The sequence below is a fragment of the Siphateles boraxobius genome, unplaced genomic scaffold (genome assembly GCF_051911475.1).
Source record: "Siphateles boraxobius isolate OS27281-9 unplaced genomic scaffold, OSU_SipBor_1 86, whole genome shotgun sequence".
Taxonomy (NCBI): domain Eukaryota; kingdom Metazoa; phylum Chordata; class Actinopteri; order Cypriniformes; family Leuciscidae; genus Siphateles; species Siphateles boraxobius.
Genome location: NW_027509215.1, coordinates 8,744,003 through 8,765,820, shown reverse-complemented (window position 1 = coordinate 8,765,820; position 21,818 = coordinate 8,744,003). Strand labels below are relative to the sequence as shown.

General features: G+C 36.2%; 1 protein-coding gene and 1 long non-coding RNA gene across 3 annotated transcripts in view; one reads left to right on the top strand and one right to left on the bottom strand.

The window, feature by feature from the left end:
* The window catches only part of LOC143731381 (uncharacterized), an 80,191-nt gene that overhangs the window by 12,801 nt on the left and 45,572 nt on the right, over positions 1 to 21,818 (top strand). The window lies entirely within an intron of this gene.
* Positions 1 to 21,818, bottom strand: part of LOC143731380 (uncharacterized) — a 34,145-nt gene that overhangs the window by 5,580 nt on the left and 6,747 nt on the right. The window contains exon 3 of the mRNA XM_077222257.1: positions 7,370 to 7,643. Within this exon, the coding sequence (XP_077078372.1) occupies positions 7,370 to 7,616 (247 nt within the window). The 5' untranslated portion in view covers positions 7,617 to 7,643. The remainder of the gene's footprint in view (positions 1 to 7,369; positions 7,644 to 21,818) is intronic.

Below are 21,818 nucleotides of genomic sequence, written 5' to 3'. Positions count from 1 at the left end.
AAAAAAAATAGCATATTGTGATAAAGTTCATTATTTTCTATAATGTAACGATAAAAATTAAACTTTCATATATTTTAGATTCATTGCACACCAACTGAAATATTTCAGGTTTTTTATTGTTTTAATACTGATGAATTTGGCATACAGCTCATGAAAACCCCAAATACCTATCTCAAAAAATAAGCATATCATGAAAAGGGTCTCTAAACGAGCTATTTAACTAATTAACTTTAAAACACCTGCAAAAGATTCCTGAGGCTTTTAAAAACTCCCAGCCTGTTTCATTACTCAAAACCGCAATCATGGGTAAGACTGCCGACCTGACTGCTGTCCAGAAGGCCATCATTGACACCCTCAAGCAAGAGGGTAAGACACCGAAAGAAATTTCTGAACAAATAGGATGTTCCCAGAGTGCTGTATCAAGGCACCTCAGTGGGAAGTCTGTGGGAAGGAAAAAGTGTGGCAAAAAACGCTGCACAACGAGAAGAGGTGACCGGACCCTGAGGAAGATTGTGGAGAAGGACCGATTCCAGACCTTGGGGGACCTGCGGAAGCAGTGGACTGAGTCTGGAGTAGAAACATCCAGAGCCACCGTGCACAGGCGTGTGCAGGAAATGGGCTACAGGTGCCGCATTCCCCAGGTCAAGACACTTTTGAACCAGAAACAGCGGCAGAAGCGCCTGACCTGGGCTACAGAGAAGCAGCACTGGACTGTTGCTCAGTGGTCCAAAGTACTTTTTTCGGATGAAAGCAAATTTTGCATGTCATTCGGAAATCAAGGTGCCAGAGTCTGGAGGAAGACTGGGGAGAAGGAAATGCCAAAATGCCTGAAGTCCAGTGTCAAGTACCCACAGTCAGTGATGGTCTGGGGTGCCATGTCAGCTGCTGGTGTTGGTCCACTGTGTTTTATCAAAGGCAGGGTCAATGCAGCTAGCTATCAGGAGATTTTGGAGCACTTCATGCTTCCATCTGATTTCATTTTTCAGCACGACCTGGCACCTGCTCACAGTGCCAAAACCACTGGTAAATGGTTTACTGACCATGGTATTACTGTGATCAATTGGCCTGCCAACTCTCCTGACCTGAACCCCATAGAGAATCTGTGGGATATTGTGAAGAGAAAGTTGAGAGACGCAAGACCCAACACGCTTGAGCTTAAGGCCGCTATTGAAGCATCCTGGGCCTCCATAACACCTCAGCAGTGCCAAAGGCTGATTGCCTCCATGCCACGCCGCATTGAAGCAGTCATTTCTGCAAAAGGATTCCCGACCAAGTATTGAGTGCATAACTGAACATAATTATTTGAAGGTTGACTTTTTTTGTATTAAAAACACTACTTTTATTGGTTGGATGAAATATGCAAATTTTTTGAGATAGGAATTTTGGGTTTTCATGAGCTGTATGACAAAATCATCAGTATTAAAACAATAGAAGACCTGAAATATTTCAGTTGGTGTGCAATGAATCTAAAATATATGAAAGTTTAATTTTATCATTACATAATGGAAAATAATGAACTTTATCACAATATGCTAATTTTTTGAGAAGGACCTGTATCTTCACAAAAATTTTGTGCGGAACACATGTCCTGAAGGTACGTGAGAAGTTTGAACAGAGCGCCACCTAGTGTTCCAGAGTTTTTTTTGCAAAAATGCTTATAACTTTTGAAAACATTGTTCAAATTTTGATTTCTTTTTTTCATTATATTTCTTGGCTTATGCCTATTCTGACGATATCTCATTTGTCATTTTCCAACAATGTGAATGTTTGCCATATTAAAGCAAATGAAAAACAGTTTTTTCGCCTCTCCTCCTTCAAATTTTGCTCAATTGCTCAATTTAGCCCAAAATGTGATCAGATGATCTTTTGGACCAAGCCACATTGAAATGACTGAACAGATTTTTGATATTCGCTACCATTTCCATATTTCCAAGTTATTTGTCTTCAAATTCGACCTTGCCTATATTTGTAGCCTTATGCTAGTTAGTTTAGCATGCTAATCAATTAGCATAGCTAGCATAACCAGCATAACCAGATGCCATTATTTCTAATGTGGCTCTTCAGTTATCAGGCTAACCATAAGCTACATTAGCATTAAGTTAGCTTAGTATGCTAATCTCGTCAGCATGCTTTTGTGTGCTTATTCTTACACTGAAACCTCTCCTCTGAGCTTTGTAATTCAGCGTCCTCTGAGTGGCACAATCTGCTAAACCACGTGCCACGAGCCCCAAACCATTCTGGTTGTGGGTTCGAATCCTGTGTGGCACATGCCCAGACCACTAGAGATACAGTGGCAAGAAAAGATGCTTCAGTTGATTTTTATTTTTGTTCCACATATACATTTATGAATGACTCAGTTTAAATGGAAAAAAATGTACAGCATTCGTACACAAGTCTTCTAATTATTTTCAATTGATTTTCACTTGAACTACAGACATTAGCCCGTGTGTCTTCTCAATGGCAGAATGGGATGAGTGACAAGCACCTGACCAGGTATTGTGGGTTTGATTCTCATGTTATACAACTTCAGATGATTGTGTAATGTTATGTAATTTGGAGCCAATTGCTGCAGTTCTACCTTTAACAACTCAAGTCTCCATAAAATTAGAACAAACCACTGTGAATGACTACCATGCTGTGTAAAAAAGGTTAAAGCTTTGAAGGTTTTCTAATAATTCAATATGTAGCAACTGTTTAACAATGGGAATTTTGCAAAGTAGAATACGTTTCCAAATTAAATCCAAATGTGTCAAACATGGCCAAAAGGTGCTTGGCCCCGCAAATCACTGCTTGCAGTTATATTTTACAGTGTGCTGTTGTGGAACAAAATGTGAAAGTCTCTTTTTGTTAGCTTCAGAATTAATTTTACTTTAATGAAAACACAGGAAAGTCTTGAGGGAACTCATTAAAATGCCAATTCTTTTCTAGGCTTTACAAACTCAACAGCTCTATATGGGTAGCTACAATACCTATAAATGTGCTAACAAATAACTCTAAAGATTCTCTTCAAATTGATTCACCTGAAAGAAAAAGCTCACTGTAGAATTTTGTGCTAATTCCCGCTATAGTGAATCTTGTGGCAACTTGTGCTTGCATTAAGTGTGTTTCAGACCTTAGTAATGTTTGCATTAAGTATCAACTTTGTCTTAGATGTTTTTACTAAAATTCCTTAGAGGTAAAAGTAGACACAAATGAAACAGTTGTTAAAATACTGTAAGAATAGACCTTATTGAGGACGGAAAGCACATTTAATTTGACACGAATGAAAACAAGGCGGAAGGCTGTTGGGTTTAAACATGTAGTTCATTTCAATAGGTTGCAATTGGCTCATCAGTGGGTCAGCGCGAAAGTGTGTTTCGAATCAGTTCTGCATTGCAGTTGAAAATTGTATATTTTACATAAATTTTTATTGCAAACTCAAACATTCTAGCTGGCTTACATGGAAGCAGTTAAAATGACTGGAAAGCATCATTAAGAATGTGTTAAACTACAAACCAAACAGTAATGTTTCGCATCATATATCATTGTTTTCAAGCAAAAGTGTATTTTGAATTTATGGTTTTCTGGGCAGAAACAAAATCCGTATTGTTGAGCCCTGGACTTAATATATAGGACTTTATATACCTTTTGTACTTTCTTTTTATTTTCATCCGTGTCTAATTACATTTTAATGGCATCTACCCTCACTGTGGTCTCTAGAACTATAAAATGAATGCAAATAGGCAGAAAGTTTGGCCTTTATAGTTAAGAATTTGAAATGTTCAATATGACTAAAACAGACGTGTGAGATTATACTCGAGTCTTATTTTCAGGAGACGCATGTGTTGAAGTAAAGTCGGTAACCTCAGCTTCAGCTCTCCATTTAAACTCATTGCTGTCTAGGATAGGGCTGTGCAACTAATCACAATTGCAATAAAATTACAGTTCGATAGACGCTTGAGTAATTTCTAAATTGCTAAAAGCTGCCATATGAAGTCATTATTTAAACTCTTTATGCAAAAGATGTTTGCCAATCAGAATGCAGCATGCTAAAAATATACAGGTTGTAGCATAGCGAATCTGTCAATATAAGGTGATAATTTGATTTCCTTCTGGTTAATTTTTTGAACAATATTTAGAAACTAATGCATTTGCTAAAATTGCAATTAAAATCACAATCAGTGTCTTATGTTGTCCATATAAAAATTCAGATTTTTTTCTTCTTCTCTACAGTATTTCAAACAATTATAATATTGGTTGTGTTACACTTAACAACTGAAAGGGCTTGATTTTGCACATTTTGTCTCTATAATTTAAATATAACTTTAAATCTCTATAATGATCAAGGTTGTAAAGTAGGATTACGTATTATGTCAGTAGTTCCTAACCCTGTCCTAACACTACACATTTTGTATGTCTCCCCAATTAAACACCTGATTTTAACTCATTATTATGTCTTTAAAAACACCAAGATGGGTGTGTCAGATAAGAGAAAGATGCAAAATGTGTACCAGGTTGAGAAAAACTCTCCTATATGTAAGATAAGCATAGGTCTGCTTTTCTTTGCAGTCTTTACAAGTCAGTCCGGATATGTTTTAGGAAAATTGCTTTCGTGTGTAATTGCACACTGTTCATGCAGCTGTTTCAACATACAGTCAGTGTCTGAATGAGCTAAAGAAATGGGCTAAAAATATTCTTGACAATAATAAACTAAATTTAATTTAGGGTTTGTTGGCCAATAACTTGAAATGTTCCTTGAATTATCTTTATGAGATTAAATATTTGCCAGTTTCTACACTTTTGATTAGCATAACTTGTCAGCATGTCACTACATGCACTGGTCAGTCTTGAGATTTTGGGCTATTTGGCTGTTCATAACATGTTATTTCAGATTAGTGGAAAGAAAACCTCAAGTGACTATGATCTATTAGCGACTGTAGATTTCAGTTACAATACATAAATTCATTTAAGGGACGTTTTCTCCAAATGAGTTTTCTCTCCTGCACTGATCCAGAAATCTCCACTTCAGCAGCTTTACAGTTTTATTCCCATCTATATTCTGAAGGTTTTTACAAAGGGTTTGGTTTATATATAGAATAAAAAATTTAAATTTATTTTATTTTTGGCTGTTGACAGTATTTTCCGATTTATGGAGTGATAAAAAGAGACATCCAAAATCCACTCTGTAAAAACATTTAACTATACCACCAACAAAATAAAACAGATTTCTGTTCTGTAAATGTATGCAAATTTAATAGATCATGCATTTGCATGTCTAAACAACATTTAAGGAAACTTTGTCCTCTTAATCCTTAATATTTGGCCACTTCTTTGTTATAGACATCCTACAGCCACTGTAATTTCTTGAGCAAGAACATGTGGACACCAAAACATGCAAACTCAGAACAATTTTGAAATTGCAATTAACAACAGTTTGCATATTTAGAATAATATTGATGTATTCTCCTGTGTTGGCTTAGATTTATAAATGATTAACATTACAAATCTGGTGAAATGGCACACGCTGCGAACCCATATGAACGTTATAAGCAAGCAACCCGAACAAATGCAGAGATGTTTTTGAGTTTGTTAGCCTCAAATTTAAATGCTAAAAGTGCAACACTTCACATGAAAAACACAACGAGTATGCACGCCATATGCACATTATTAGAAACCCAAACAAACAGCACATGCAGAGACTAAGTTCACTTACTGTGAACAGAGTCGCTCTGAGACAGAAGAAACTTGTAAACCGCACGCATGTGAATAATTAAAGCGTCGCGCTTCACCCTTAGACCCACAGGGCATATATTTATTTAACTGAATCGCAGCCTTTGTGATTTCACAATAGCACTATATGCTATATTATGGTTTTTAAATGTTTTTAATGCCTTACAGTCTTTAAAATAGTCTAATAATGCATGAAATTCGCCACTTCCGATATTTTGTCAGTTAGTGGACTTGGGAAAATTGCAATCAAGGATTTTTTATAATCGATTGTGACAGCCCTAATGCTGATATAGTTAACATTTTAACACTATTCACTTGTGCTTTTGCCTTAAATATCAAGTGAGCTGACAGACGCTGTGTGTGTGGTAACTGTGAACTGATGTTATATGAGGTTTTGTGTGACTGGCTGCAGAGGCATGTAGTATAAACACAACTGCGATGTAAGAATGACTTTAAATCCTTCCCATCATGTCTACATCAACGGCACCTAATCCACACTAGCGCTGGCGCTAAGGAAAACCAAAAAAGGTTTCTCTTTAGGGCTGGGCAAAAAAAATTGTTTTTTCTGATTAATCGTTTTTAAAAATGTGGTCGATTCAAAATCGATTCTCAAAGGCCACAAATCTATTTTTTTTTTTAATCGATTTATTTATCTATCACCCAAAAGCCAGTATTAGTTTTCCTGCACTGTTCGTAGGCTTGCAACCTCCATGCTACAGCTAATGCTGTGAGATTTGATGTTTGTTAACATGTAATGTATCTTAAACATAAAATAACCTGATCCTGTTTGATCAAGGCATCTGTTCTGACTCGTCCAATTTTCAGCATCAATTTTTCATCTTGCATCAAAATCCTGTCTATTTATTGTATGCAATCTGAAATATAGAGTTGGGTTCTGTTTTAATGTACCCACGTGTACCTAAAATAGTTTAAAATACAGGTTTGTGGCTCTTTTTTTCTTTTTATTAATTAACCACTTGTAAACTTATGTTCACTGTTCTTTTTTATAAATATAGGATTTGTATTAAATCTACACTACCGTTGAAAGGTTTGGGGTCGGTAAGATTTTTAATGTTTTTAAAAGAAGTCTCTTCTGCTCACCAAGGCTGCATTTATTTGACTAAAAATACAAAACAAATTGTGAAATATTATTTCAATGTAAAACAGCTGTTTTCTATGTGAATGTACAGTAAAGTGTAATTTATTCCTGTGATCAAAGCTGAATTTTCAGCATCATTACTCCAGTCTTCAGTGTCACATGATCATTCAGAAATCACTATAATATGATGATTCGATGCTCAAGAAACATTTATGATTATTATCACAGTTGAAAACAGTCGTGCTGCCCCATATTTTTGTGCAAACCGTGATTCATTTTTTTCAGGATTCTTTGAAAGTTCAAGACATTTATTTTGCATTATTATAAATGTCTTTACTGTCACTTTTGATCAATTTAATGCGTCCTTTCTGAAGAAAAATATTAATTTCTTCTAAACAAAAAAAGAAAATCTAAACATCGTATTGACCCCAAACTTTTGAACGGTAGTGTATATTCATTGAGTCGAATCGGGAATCGAAATCGAATCGAATTGAGAGCTTGCGAATCGAAATCGAATCGAATTGGAACATCTGAACCGATACCCAGCCTGATTTCTCTTACATTCGGAGAGAAAGGAGCCCATGTCCTCCGTGGCTCTGACCGCTCGTCGCGGCGCTGGCTTCCTCGCTGAGCTCGATGATGGTGATGATGAGGATGATGATGATGATGCTGGATGTGAGGAAGGGCCTGTAGAAATCTCTAAGGCCTTTGGGTAGGAGGGCCTGACGGGTAACGTGGTTCTCATAAGCAGGAGGAAAAACGAGGCACCAAACAGGATGAAGGCGATGACCTCTTTCCATACCCTCATCTTAGAGCAGCGTGGAGCATTGAAACTCTGAAAAACAGATGTTCAAACGGCCTCATTAGGCAACTCATCTCACTCATCTTGTTTTAGTATCATTGCCATCTTTTATAGTTTTTATTAATGTTTTGGATTTTATATATACAGTAGTCAACATTTGAGGTGGATCAAAACCTTTCATCAAAGTTATACATGAATTTTGAGCAATACCCCGTTCTTGTGATAGGACAACTTTGATGAACTTTTTTGATCCACTTCAAATGTTGACTACTGTATATATATATTGTCTGGTGTAATTTGTAATTTTTTGTATTTTTTAATTTTTTTAATAACCATGGCTCAGACTGGCTTTTTGTCCGCCTTTGAAATATGTGGCTTCCTTCACATTTATTGAAAGCTTTCAATGAACTGTAAAAGTGTTCCTGAGCATAGTGTACAAAAAAAAGGTGTTAAAGGAATAGTTTGCTCAAATTACACAGTTTGTCATTTTGACAAAGCCTTTGCATGCAACAAAATTGGATGGTGGCTTATACTGCTAAAAACAACATAAAAACACAGTAAGAGTAGTTTGTATGATCTGTGTGCTATATATAGTGTATGTATATGTGTGTATATATATATATATATATATATATATATATATATATATATATACATACACATTTTTTTTTTAGATTTTTTAGTGTTTTATTTTTTCATTTAGACAAAACAGTGTATATATATATATATATATATATATATATATATATATATTTTACAGGTCCTTCTCAAAAAATTACTATATTGTGATAGTTCATTATTTTCCATAATGTAATGATAAAAATTAAACTTTCATATATTTTAGATTCATTACATACCAACTGAAATATTTCAGGTCTTTTATTGTTTTAATACTGATGATTTTGGCATACAGCTTATTAAAACCCAAAATTCCTATCTCAAAAAATTAGCATATCATGAAAAGGGTCTCTAAACGATTTATTAACCTAATCATCTGAATCAACTAATTAACTCTAAACACCTGCAAAAGATTCCTGAGGCTTTTAAAAACTCCCAGCCTGTTTCATTACTCAAAACCGCAATCATGGGTAAGACTGCCGACCTGACTGCTGTCCAGAAGGCCATCATTGACACCCTCAAGCAAGAGGGTAAGACACAGAAAGAAATTTCTGAACAAATAGGCTGTGCTGCTTCTCTGTAGCCCAGGTCAGGCGCTTCTGCCGCTGTTTCTGGTTCAAAAGTGGCTTGACCTGGGGAATGCGGCACCTGTAGCCCATTTCCTGCACACGCCTGTGCACGGTGGCTCTGGATGTTTCTACTCCAGACTCAGTCCACTGCTTCCGCAGGTCCCCCAAGGTCTGGAATCGGTCCTTCTCCACAATCTTCCTCAGGGTCCGGTCATCTCTTCTCGTTGTGCAGCGTTTCTTGCCACACTTTTTCCTTCCCACAGACTTCCCACTGAGGTGCCTTGATACAGCACTCTGGGAACAGCCTATTTGTTCAGAAATTTCTTTCTGTGTCTTACCCTCTTGCTTGAGGGTGTCGATGATGGCCTTCTGGACAGCAGTCAGGTCGGCAGTCTTACCCATGATTGCGGTTTTGAGTAATGAAACAGGCTGGGAGTTTTTAAAAGCCTCAGGAATCTTTTGCAGGTGTTTAGTGTTAATTAGTTGATTCAGATGATTAGGTTAATAGCTCGTTTAGAGATATATTTCAGTGAAATATTTCAGCTGGTGTGCAATGAATCTAAAATATATGAAAGTTTAATTTTTATCATTACATTATGGAAAATAATGAACTTTATCACAATATGCTAATTTTTTGAGAAGGACCTGTATATATGAAATCTTTATGTCATTATTAACTTATAATCTTCCCCTTCTCAGTATCGCTGGAATCTATTTTGCTTTCTTCTGTTCGGGTTGCATCACTATCAGTCATGTGACCCAAACACAAACGGCGTTTGGCAGCAAACTTAGGACTACTATCCATCTTAAGGACTATTCTTATACTGCTTTTTATTTTCAGAACATGGCAATATAAATAACACTCCATATTTTTTGGTGTTACAGAAGAAAAAGGGTTAGAATGACAGCTAATGATAACACTTTTTGGGTGAACTATTCCTTTTAGGGACTTAACCTTTTGTATATACTTTCTTTGGCTTCAACTGCATACTTGGCATAGAGAGTGTTTTTAATAACCCTTAATCATACTATAATAATACAATCTAAAGAATTACTGTCTGTATTGAATGGTTTGAGATCATCTTAATTGTGAGGTGTGAATAGAGGTTCTCTCTTTCAAGTCATGATCTTTTCTATGCATTGTGTCCTTTTCCCAATTGATTCCTCATCTTTATGAAGGCGTGTCCTTCATAACATCCACCTGGGTTGGACCCGACATTATTGTACACAAGCAAGTCCTAACAATCAGTCTTACGTTTCCCGAGGGGGAATCTTTGTTTGTCGAGATGATCCATTCAATGCAGGCAGATTTGTGATGGTAAACAGACCAGTAGTTGTGGAAATCAGACAGGGTGAGATGGATCCAGTTTTTGTGCATTGCATTTTTTTTCATGGGATGATAACAACGTTGTACTAGTTACGATGAAGTGCTTTCTTCAAAGTTTTGCATGTGGGCCTGCTGGTAGAAGGTTCTCCACCAGATATATCTGTTGGGTTTTGTTTGTTTAGCTGTACACAGATCTATGGAGCAATCATATATCAGCACATACTTTTCTTTTACTCTCTCAAAAGGCTGCATTCTTTTCCTGCTGGGAATCTGTTGTTTTTGCAGTTGAGCATACTGATTGAAAAGTTTTATTTTTTTCCACCTTTGTTATTACTAGTTACTGTTTTCTCCAGAGTAGAAGGAAGCGGGAAAACTCTTCCCCAGATCAGGAAATGGCAGATGAGTAACATTTAAGGACAAATCCAGACAGTATATGCTGGAAGTGTTTTGCCAGATTGACAGTATGGTGGTCTTATTGGGTTAATGGGGGTTTGGCTGCCAAGTCTAGAGTTAATGTGTGTGTCTGAGGTATAGAAATGGTGTAATTGTGTTTTTTTTATTGAGCACAAATATTTTCATGAGTGATTCTCACTTCATCAGAGTGATTCATGTCTGGCTCATACTTTACACTATCAAAAGAAGGAAATAGGTATAATCCTAATTATGTTGCGCAAGATGAAGCTGACTAAATCAATTATATAATATGAATATAGACTAGATGAAGCTTATTTTTAAGACATTTTTTGCATTGACTTTTTTTTTTAAATTTCTCCTAAATTGTTAAGACATACATTCACATTATTGTATTTTTTCTTTTTTTAAGTATTTATAGGCTATATTATAAATTTTGTGAAAATGTAATGAATCACTGCATTCTGCATCACAATAATGTGAATGTTTGTCTTCTGCCCATAAAGTCTGACTTCTGCCCTCTCCGTTTCAAGCAATAGATGGATTTAAGTTGTTAAAGTATGGTGAATTTAAATTGTCATATTGTTTAATCAAAAATGCTTCTTTATTGCCTTATGTGCTATTATATTGCTCGAAATAAATATATGAGAATCATCATTAAACATAGAAATGAAAATGAAATAATTAGAATTTGGTATAATAACAAAAAATAATGTCATAAGGCAAAAAATATTCTATAAATAGTTTTCATGATCTTTGTCAATTTTGATTAAATGGATGTCGCATCATTATCTACTTTATTTTTGAAGTACATATATTTTGTGTTGTCTCTGTGTAGCCAAAAAAACCTGTCTAAACAAGTAAACGCAAGCTGTAATCATCTTTAATAGGAAACTTAATGCCTTTTTTAATAAGTCTGGAATTCAGTTTCTTTTCTGGAAAGCATGCTGTGATTTTTGATGTGTTCTGGTGTCTTTTATCTCGTCCGCTGTGTGTTTTGGAAACGGCATTATCACTCTGGTCAATTTCTTCGCTCGACCAAATGTAGATCTGGCACGTCTGAACGCTCTGAACTTCCAACAAATGAAAATAAATAGATCATTATTTAAGTGAATGTCATGAAAACATGTCTAGCTAGTTTCTACCCAAACTCTCATGAAACCAATGTTACTTGAAAATTCATTATGATCCTCAGAATAGGCTTCATTTACTTTTTTTACTTTTTACAACACACTTTTTTTTCTCGATTTTGGGGAGAAATATGACGTTCTTGATGGGTTTCATGAGATTTGTGTATTTTGAAATCCAGGGTAATCCAGGCAGCAAAATGTGTCAAGATATACAAAAGAACACTGATGAACCAATAAACTTTCTCTAGATTCATACGGCATGTGTTATTCCCACTAACGGTTATTCGCCTTTCTGCTTTAATCGTCCTTTAGTTTCAGTACAAATAATCAAACCACAGTTTGAGTTTTCAGAGATGGATGTTTGATTAATTGGCCTGTTGAGGCGGATTGTTACCATCAGTGGTGTTCTGCTAATTAACTTTATTTACACAGACCGTTATGAACGCAATGGACGATTACATTTGAGACATACTTCATGCTGATTATTGAGTCTGACATTAACTGCAGTGTTTGATGAATTATGTTATGATGTAATTGTTGTGTATTAAGTGTTACCTCATCATCTATTTTAAACGGCTGTGATCTGATTGATTATGAGTAAAACATTAGTGTAGTTCTTATTTCAGAGACTCTTACGCTCTTCAAAAAGAGCTTCAGAAGTTGTTTTTTTAATGTTGTTAAATTTATATGGATATACTTTTATGATTAAACCATCAGTGAAGCAACATGTACATGTGTTAAAATGGTCCTGGTTTTTATTTTTATTTTTTTTGCACTAAAATTAATTTTAGTGCACAAGCTGCAATGCTTACACTGTAAAATTATTGTTGGTTGAACTTAAAGTTTCCTGGTTGCATTAATTTTGAGTTCATTGAAATAATTTTGTTTTAGCTAATAAAATGAAGGAGATACAGTATATTTAATAAATAGAAACTCAAAACATTATCTGAACCACATGAATCAACAAAGTTGATTTGACAAAAGATAAAAAGATGTGATAAATCATGAAAATATTTTTTTACAGTGTACAACTGTATACACTTTACACATGCTCCTTTAGCAGGTGCTTTCATCCAAAACTAACACAATTTATTATAAAGGATATGCTTTTTTAAAGAACCGATTACATTAAAATTATAGAGTTTTGTAGCATGTATTCACGTGTATTAGTTTTGAGACCATTCACTCTTTTTATTCTTTCTTTTCCCTGAAAAACAGACCAAATATTATGATGACTCATCCTGCACTACACTGAGAATTTTTTTTTTTGTGTGTATAATCTATTCATACATTTCTATTAAATTTCACAAAGAAATATTACAAAGAAATGGCAAGTAACACATTGAATTAAATGTGGAATTTTGAATTTAAAAGATTGAAATGCAGGGACTAAAATTAACACTTGCCAGGCGTCAAATGCGAGTAAAAATCAGTGTTGGTGAATAAATGAAACGTGTCAATCACCATTTGCCCGGTAACATTTTTAGGAATCCTAACAATGCAATTTTGTGAGAACATGAACGTAAACAAACGTAAACGACACTCGGCAGAGACGATGGGCCATTGCTGCATCATCACGAAAGTTTGAGACTATTTAAATATACGAGAGCAAGAAGACGCGAAAGGGAACTCAATTTGTTTATCTGAGTTTTCTGTGAGCAAACATCTGAAGCACACACAGAAAGCTCAGCGAATACTGAATTTAGCTCTCTTTCACATCTTCTTGCACTTGAACAGACAATTCACAAAAGATTTTGTAAAATAAAATGCAGAATATCTTTGTAAACGGTCATTATGGCTTAAGTGAACGTAAATGGTCGAGAAAGACAATGCATGTGTATCATCATATTGGATCCGTGCATTATGTCTTAAAGTGAAAGCAGCCTCTTATTTCTGCTGCTGTCTGTGTTGCGAACATCAAAAGAAATCACTCTCACTGCTCTAGAATAACCAACACAATCTCATGAAAGTGCAAATATTTACTACGTATGTTATTTCTCGTGCGATTTATACGCCAAAAAGGGTTTTTGACGCCATAGTGCGTATCATATGCACGCGAAAACTATTTTTGCCGCATAAATGGCACGAGAAATAACATTCGTTGTATAGATACGCACTTTCATGAGATCGGCCTGGAATAACTTTATTAAGGATTAATCTACATTTAATTTATACAGTGAAGATTATTTAGTGTTGTTTTACATTGATTACTTTATTCAATTTCTATACCTGAAAACTACTGTTAGACCTACCTGAAAAGCAGTGTTTATTTAATTTGCATATTTGTTCTACTGTATTTATTTGTGCTATTGCATGTAATTTGATTATTTGTTCTTATTATTTTAATTGACTTAAATAATGTTTTAAATTTATATTAGTTAGGCTAGTAGTTTTAGCTTTGTAATCAAAATTGGAATAGAAAATTAAAAATTTTCACTGGCATTTAACATTTTGTTGTCATTAACTTCATGGCCGGTAAAAAATGTTTATGGCCGGTACATTTTCTGAAGTCAGAAAAACATTTTCATTGTCAGGTTTTTAGGCCCTGCTGAAATACTAGGTTCTTGTAAAAAATACTCCAATTGTTTTATTTACAAAAATATTTTCTACAGTGTAGGCTATACATATTTTTGTCCAGATGCTTCAAATGACTAGCATGTAGTAAATCATGTTTGATGGCTGTGATGTAAAGTCTAAGCCTATTGGTCTTCAATAGAGAATGCATTAACCAGCTTGTCAGAAGAGGCTCTAGGTCTTCATAAGAAAGCAAAACAAACATTTTCCCTGTAAAGAGAGTGTCTGTTTCTTTTCATCCGTCACAACATTGGTCACCTCACATCTTATCTCATCTTATCTCCACTTGGCAAAGACAGGTTGTTAACAGAAAATCACATGTTGACATGTCAGTTCACAGTTTCTAGGAAGCGTGTGTCTGTGTAATCTGATGAATTGTCTTTGGAGTAGTCTGATATTATCAGATTGATAAAAGTATGACAGGATGAAATATTCTCTAGAATAAACAAACGTTTGTGTTTTGGAGATCACAGCTGATAATGTTGGTCCTGTCAGCCGCATGCTGTTTCTACATAAAGGCTCCTGTGGTGTGTGTGTGTGTGTCTATAGGTGTATAATGAAATGTGTCAACTGCTAAAAATGTACATGTGAGAGCTACAAAGGAACTGCACATCGTATTGTATGTCTACATACAAAAGTCTGGTGTCTGTAAAAAAAAAAAAAAGTGCTGCTGAATTTTTTTTTTTTTTAGAACTCTGATACTTTTTTTTACAGGATTGATTAATAGAAATTTCTAAAGAACAGCATTTATTTGAAACGGGAATCATTTGTAACATTATAAATGTCTTTACTGTCACTTGATCAATTTAATGCATCTTTGCTGAATAAAAGTAGTCGCTTTATTTAAAAAAAAAATCATCCTGACTGACCCTCAAACTTTCAAATGTTATCTTATGACAACTTAATGCATTAATATAGAATTCAACTTAATTCATTAATATGGAATTCAACTCATGTACGTAATAGGTGTGTGTATATCTGCTGTTTCACAGCGACTTTGGCTCATACCGTCAGAATTGTCCGTTTGTTAGTCGGACTTTTGAATCTTTGCTTTGAAGTGTCTTTGTTTTTTTAAATGTGAACCTATTTTGCACTGATGTCAGACTTATTGTTCATAATTTGTGAATAATCTGATCTTTTGTTTGTCCAAGTTCCGAAGTAAATTGGTAATATATTTAATTCACTGTAACATTGCAACATGGTTATTTAATACATAAACCATCTTGTGTAGTATGTACAGTAGTAGTGCCAAAAGCAACTATATTGTGATTTATACTGTTACCATGATATGTTCTTATTCATACGTGATACGTGAAGTTTTGCACATTCAGTACCGCCCACCCATAAAGTCACTTTTCTGTTGTCAACTTCAACACGCCCAGCTGTAATTTATATGCCTGTGTGAGTCTACTGGCAATTGCAAATGATTTGAAAACATAAAGTGTGACAAACTACCTGTTTCCTGAGCAAGTCTCTATCAGCTCTGGAAAGGATCTCACTTTCCCACCGTTTGAATTGAAGTTAGAAACTTTCCACTGATGGAGAAAAGTCTGGAAACCTTAGTTTTGTCACTCTATATTTTTTGCTAATGTGCAATTTCCAGTAAATGTACTGCAACTTGAAAAACCTTTGAATTTCTATGACTTTTCCACATTTAAAAAAAAAAACCTCCTGTTGTATGTGATTTTCTGGAATCATTTTTGATTTTTTGTTGTTGTCAGAAACTTGGTTAAATGCTGATCATAAATAGAAACTAGACTAGACTCTAGTTCTGTAAGAACACTCTTAAATTTACAGCAATCAAATATTTCTCATTTTCTGTCCTGTCATTCATATACCGTTTGTCAAATAATCAGACTGGTCTATAAAACACATCAGCTTTGTGTCAGAGCCAACATCACATCACACCACGAAAAGTGAAGCCACTTAAACTTCTGATGAAGCGTGACAGTAATGAAAAGCTCTTCATTGAAAAGAACATGCGCGTAAGGCTTTGGTCACTTCAGCTGTTTGTGTGAAGGCCTGGCACCGGTCGGGTCCACCGTGGGGCAGATAGTTGGCAGAAGGGGGGCAGGAACACACTCCAAAGATCAGGCTGGGATTAGCACTAATGCGGCCTGCTTTATCTAGCATCACGTGGGCTAACACCTGGGATTGGCTCGCGGGGTGTGGAAGCAGCCGGCCAGGCTAATCTCACTGTCGCCTCATCCGTTAGACACACACACGCACACGCACGCATACACACACACAACACATTCTTGCTAAGATCAAAAGTACTTGTCTTTATGCCACCGTTTAACTTAAATGTGTGTTATTTTGTTACTTTATTATTATCAGTGTTGGGAAAGTTCACTTTCCACATGAACTAGTTAAATGTTCAGTTCATACTTTAAAATTTGAACTAGTTCATAGTTATTTGTTTTCCCATATGTTGCTGCGAGCTATTATTTTTCAAAATTATTGCCACCACAACCCATATAGAACCACAGACAGCAATTATTTTATCGGCGGGCAAAGTTTGCACAGAAATTGTAAGTTTAAAAAAAAAAAATACATAACTCCTGAATAAAAATAAAAATGAGTTTGGTCTGATTTATTTTTTATTTTATTTTATTGTAAACGGATTTGATTGGTTTGTTCGATAGTGAGCTCGGAAATGCATGTGATGATCGGTCTTATTAAGCGAGTCTTTGAGTCGTTCATTCAAACGATTCGTTCAAATGGCTGATTTATCAAGAATGAGAGCTGCTGTTCACAGACACCAGAATGAACGAGTTCACAGTAACGTTCATCAGCCAGTAATACAGTACGTTCAGTTCACGTTCGCCTAAAATATGAACGAGTTCATGAACTATCGTTCAATGAACGCGTTCAGGCACAACACTGATTATTATATACACAATAAAATAAATTAATTAATTTACTAATTATTATATAAATATAAAGTAAATAAACTATAATAAAAACAAATTTATACATATAAATATAAATCTGTGTTTTCACTGAAGTTGGCAGAGAAAGGTTTGCAGATTCTGACTGAATCTTTTCATTGATACTTTTACTTTTTGAGGTGCTTCCTATATAACCTGGCTCCGCCGTCCTTCCGCTCAATTTTCATTTTCCTACAGTACTAGTCTGGGATTGTGCTGTAGACTTTGGTTTTCTCCGATCAATTTTTTACCAGGCAAATCAGCGAACAGAGGGAGTGGCTGAGAACGATGACGTTGATGTCGTGCGTTATTTTGAGTTGTAGTTCAATAAAGGCAGCGGAGAAAGATGCGAGCGAAGCCATTCGTCTGTTGTGGCAACGCTGCCGAATATCCAGAAGTTAAAGCCGGAGCAAGACGTCTCCACAGGGTTCGGGAAAAGTTTGATTTTCCAGCTCGTTCCATTAGTGGTGAATGAGTTGGCTAAGGCGAACGCTAGGCATACGTCACGACCAAACGTTAGCGATTGGTTATGGCAGATCCATAGTGACTCTGGGCAGATCCAATAGTTTTAGACTTCAATAGAGTACCCGTCTACAAGGAAGTTAACGCATGTCAATGGAGCGGTCATTTGTACTCTATGTACAAATGAAATGAAATGTACGAGAGTCTGGTGGGACCAGGCTACTTCCTATAGGCTTTGGTTAAGTTTACTGTATGCCAGGGCCGGCGCTGTGGTGGGGCATTCGAAGGCCGTGCCCCCCCTAACGGTCATTGATGCCCCTCCTACCACAGTTGCTAATACAATGCTAAAACATAAATACCTTTGTACAATAACATACCGATGTCCAGCAATCGATTTAAATAGCACATTGTGTTTAATTTGTTGTTTAAAGCCTAGTTCACACTACATGATTTTAAGCCCGATTTAAGCCCGATTTGCAAATCGTTGAGCTCGCCGACAGGTCAGGGTGTTATCACGTGCAAATCGCGAGGGATTAGCGGGCGATGAACGCTCGCCAATCTGTTAGTATGAAAGAGCCAACAACGCATCAAAGACGCTCGCAGACGCCTCGCAGACGCGTCGCCGAGCCTAGAAAAATATCTAGCATGCTAGATATCCAGAGCTGTCGCACGACTCAACCTCACTGATGTCATTAGCAACAGCCAATCAGAGCAAGGCATGCGTTAAGGTCACCGGGTAAATACACGATTTTTGCCGTCAGCCAAACATAAACATGCAGCTACATCTACAGTAGCACAGACAATCCCTGCTGTTCGCGTATGCGGATCCACTCGCCCATACTCTCTTATTTTTTCTTTTTTTGCGTTTTTTTTCTCAGAGCAAATTATTGCGCAAACAGTTTGCAGCACTAGTTTCTGTCTGACGTCCAAATTTGCGGCGCGCGTTTCCGGTTCGTTTTATCGCGTGATTTTTCGTGACGTTTGTAGACTAGATAGAATCGTTGGGTGACAGAGTTGTTGTCAACTCTTGTAGTGCGTTACCTCCTGTTGCGGATCAATCACGTTGTGTCGTGTGGTGTGAACAGCTCAACAACTTGAACACTCCTGATTTCACAGAGAGCAAGTCATGTAATGTGAACCGCACAGTTCAGCCCGACGTTTTAAAATCATGTAGTGTGAACTAGGCTTTATGAGATGTAATATGTGTTGGTGCCAAGAATTTTCACGTGAAGAAATACATAGATCCGATCCGACTATTTTTTGTATGTATTTTAATTCCAGTGGCAGAACTTTTGCCAAGCGTGTCAGAGGTTCTGGGTTCTAATCCGCACTTGTATAGTTTTTTTTCCTCATTAAAACCGATTATGTTTATCAGTGGTTGTATATCAAGCAGGGACACGTTTGTGTGCATTTTACGCTGTGATTTCCCCGGAACGAATAGAGAGTCTCCGCAACGGATTAAAGCGCGGATTAAAGCGTCCGTGTGAAGACTGTGCGCGAGCCACAAGAGAAAACTTTATCTAACTTTAACTTTACTAATCTGAAATATAACTTTATCCCATCCCTTTCTGCCTTTTATTATCGACTTCGTGTGTGTGACTGAGTAAACTGTGTGCATAGGGATACCACATAGCCTCTAAATGACATGATATGGAAATTAACAACAACAAGAATAAACGAGATCTGTAAATAATTATTAATAATAATAAAAAAGGTGTTTCGTTTTTTATAGCATTTCTGCTGTGTTGGACTATGATGTCGACACTGCGTCAAAATATTTCTCAAACAGCAGTGTCAACCCCCGACCCCCCCCATCCATGACCCAATGCCCCTCCAGTAGATCTGCTCTGGCGCCGACTCTGCTGTATGCACTGTTGTGTAGTCATTTTTTTGCGGTGAGCAGACACTGTGTAGTTTGTATGTTTTGTAATTGTAAGCCGTGGTTTATTTAAAGACAATCCACAGTTTTGTTGCAGGCTAATTAAAGTTGTGGTATTAGTAGCTCATCTATATATAACAAGTCTGAGTACAACTTCATCTCTGGATTGTAAACCGAGCATTCTTGGCCATATTGGGTCTAAAGATCCCAATCAAATGTAAATTAATCTACTAAAATCTTAAATTCAAATGGCATATTTCAGCGGTGACCCAGAACACTAAAATTCAGTGACAACAGACAGATTCTGCACAATACTGTGCTTACTAATATTTTAATTTTTGATCTTTACGCAGTCATACAAGACGTGTATTCGGACACTTAATTTCTGAATGAATTGCATTAGATAAAATATCAAAGCAAGTGCCATTTATTATTTTACATTTTACAAAAATGATAAATGCACTGTCGAAAAGAGTATTTTCTGTGGTTATAGTGAATGATGTTAATGTGATACACCTGTGGTTCCTTTGCTTGTGAACTTGAAAACTGACTTCATAAATCCACTAAAAATCACCAGCTCATTCAAACACATTGAAACTTCTAAAAAAATTAAGAAAAGTGAGGTTATAGTGAATAGATCCTGCCACATTTAAGACACTTGCTTTGATATTTTGTTATCTATTGTAATGACATTAAGACATTTTTAAGTGTGACTTGTGTGTGCAAAAGGGCTGCTGTATATGAAATGCTTGCAGGAGTTGTAGTAGGTCATGCACAAATCTGTCAGTGGTTACATAACTTGACTACATAATCAACTATTTCAACATCTATTGTTGAAACATTTTGCTAGTCTCTGTATTTAATTTCTTAATGCACATTTGAACACAGGAGCATTTAGCATGCAAAGTTATCAGATATTATGCCAATGTGTCCTTTCATCTGCTGATCCTAAATTGCATATAAGCTAAACACGATGTCACATTTGGGCTCATTTTCAAAATAAGCTATAAACATTGACAAAGTCTCTGAGCATCTGCTCTCAGAAATCGCATGTTTACTGGAAGTGTTAGTCGACAGCTGTGAAAAACACCATTTAGCATTTAGCTTGTGTATTTGGAGGTTAGCCAGTCCATGTGCGGATGCTATGCCTGAAATACAACAGCTGTCACAAACTGAACCTGTGAATGAGTGTAAAATCTGACTATAACCCTGGAACTAACACACCTTATCACTCTACGCTGAACGATGCATATCTGTATGAAGAGGTGGAAACAGTGTGTTGGTCACATGCTTTTATTTTATGGTAAAATTTACTTTATAGATGCCAGAGTTGTGCGCCATTCAGAACTGAATTGAAAATGCCTTTTAAATTCCAACTAAATACATTTTTTACAATGCAATTTGAATGCAAGTAGAATTAAAATCCATTGAAGTTTAAAGATATTCATATGATTCTAATTTAACTAGAACAGCAACGTTTGTTTATCATGATACATTTTAAATGTTGGCTTGATGGATGGATGGATGGATGCATGGAACGACATATAGATAGATGGATAGATGGATGGAACGACATATAGATAGATGGATAGATGGATGGAACGACAGATAGACAGACAGATAGATAGATATATGGATAGATAGATAGATGGATAGACAGATGGATGGATGGATGGATGGATGTATGGATAGACGAACGGACAGACGGATGGATGGACGGATAGACAGATAGATGGATAGACAGACAGATAGATGGACAGACAGATAGATAGATGGATAGACAGACAGATAGATAGATAGACAGACAGACAGACAGACAGATGGACAGATGGATGAATAGATGGATAGACAGATAGATAGATGGATGGATGGATGGATGGATGGATGGATGGATGAACGGACAGACGGATGGATTGACGGATAGACAGATGGATAGACAGACAGATAGATGGACAGACAGATAGACAGATAGATAGATAGATAGATAGACAGACAGATGGACAGATGGATGAATAGATAGATAGACAGACAGATAGATAGATGATGGATGAATGGATGGATGGATGGATGGATGGATGGATGGATGAACGGACAGACGGATGGATTGACGGATAGACAGATGGATAGACAGACGGATAGATGGACAGACAGATAGACAGATAGACAGATAGACAGATAGATAGATAGATAGATAGACAGACAGATGGACAGATGGATGAATAGATAGATAGACATTAGACAGACAGATAGATAGATGATGGATGAATGGATGGATGGATGTAACGACTGATTGATTGATTGATTGATT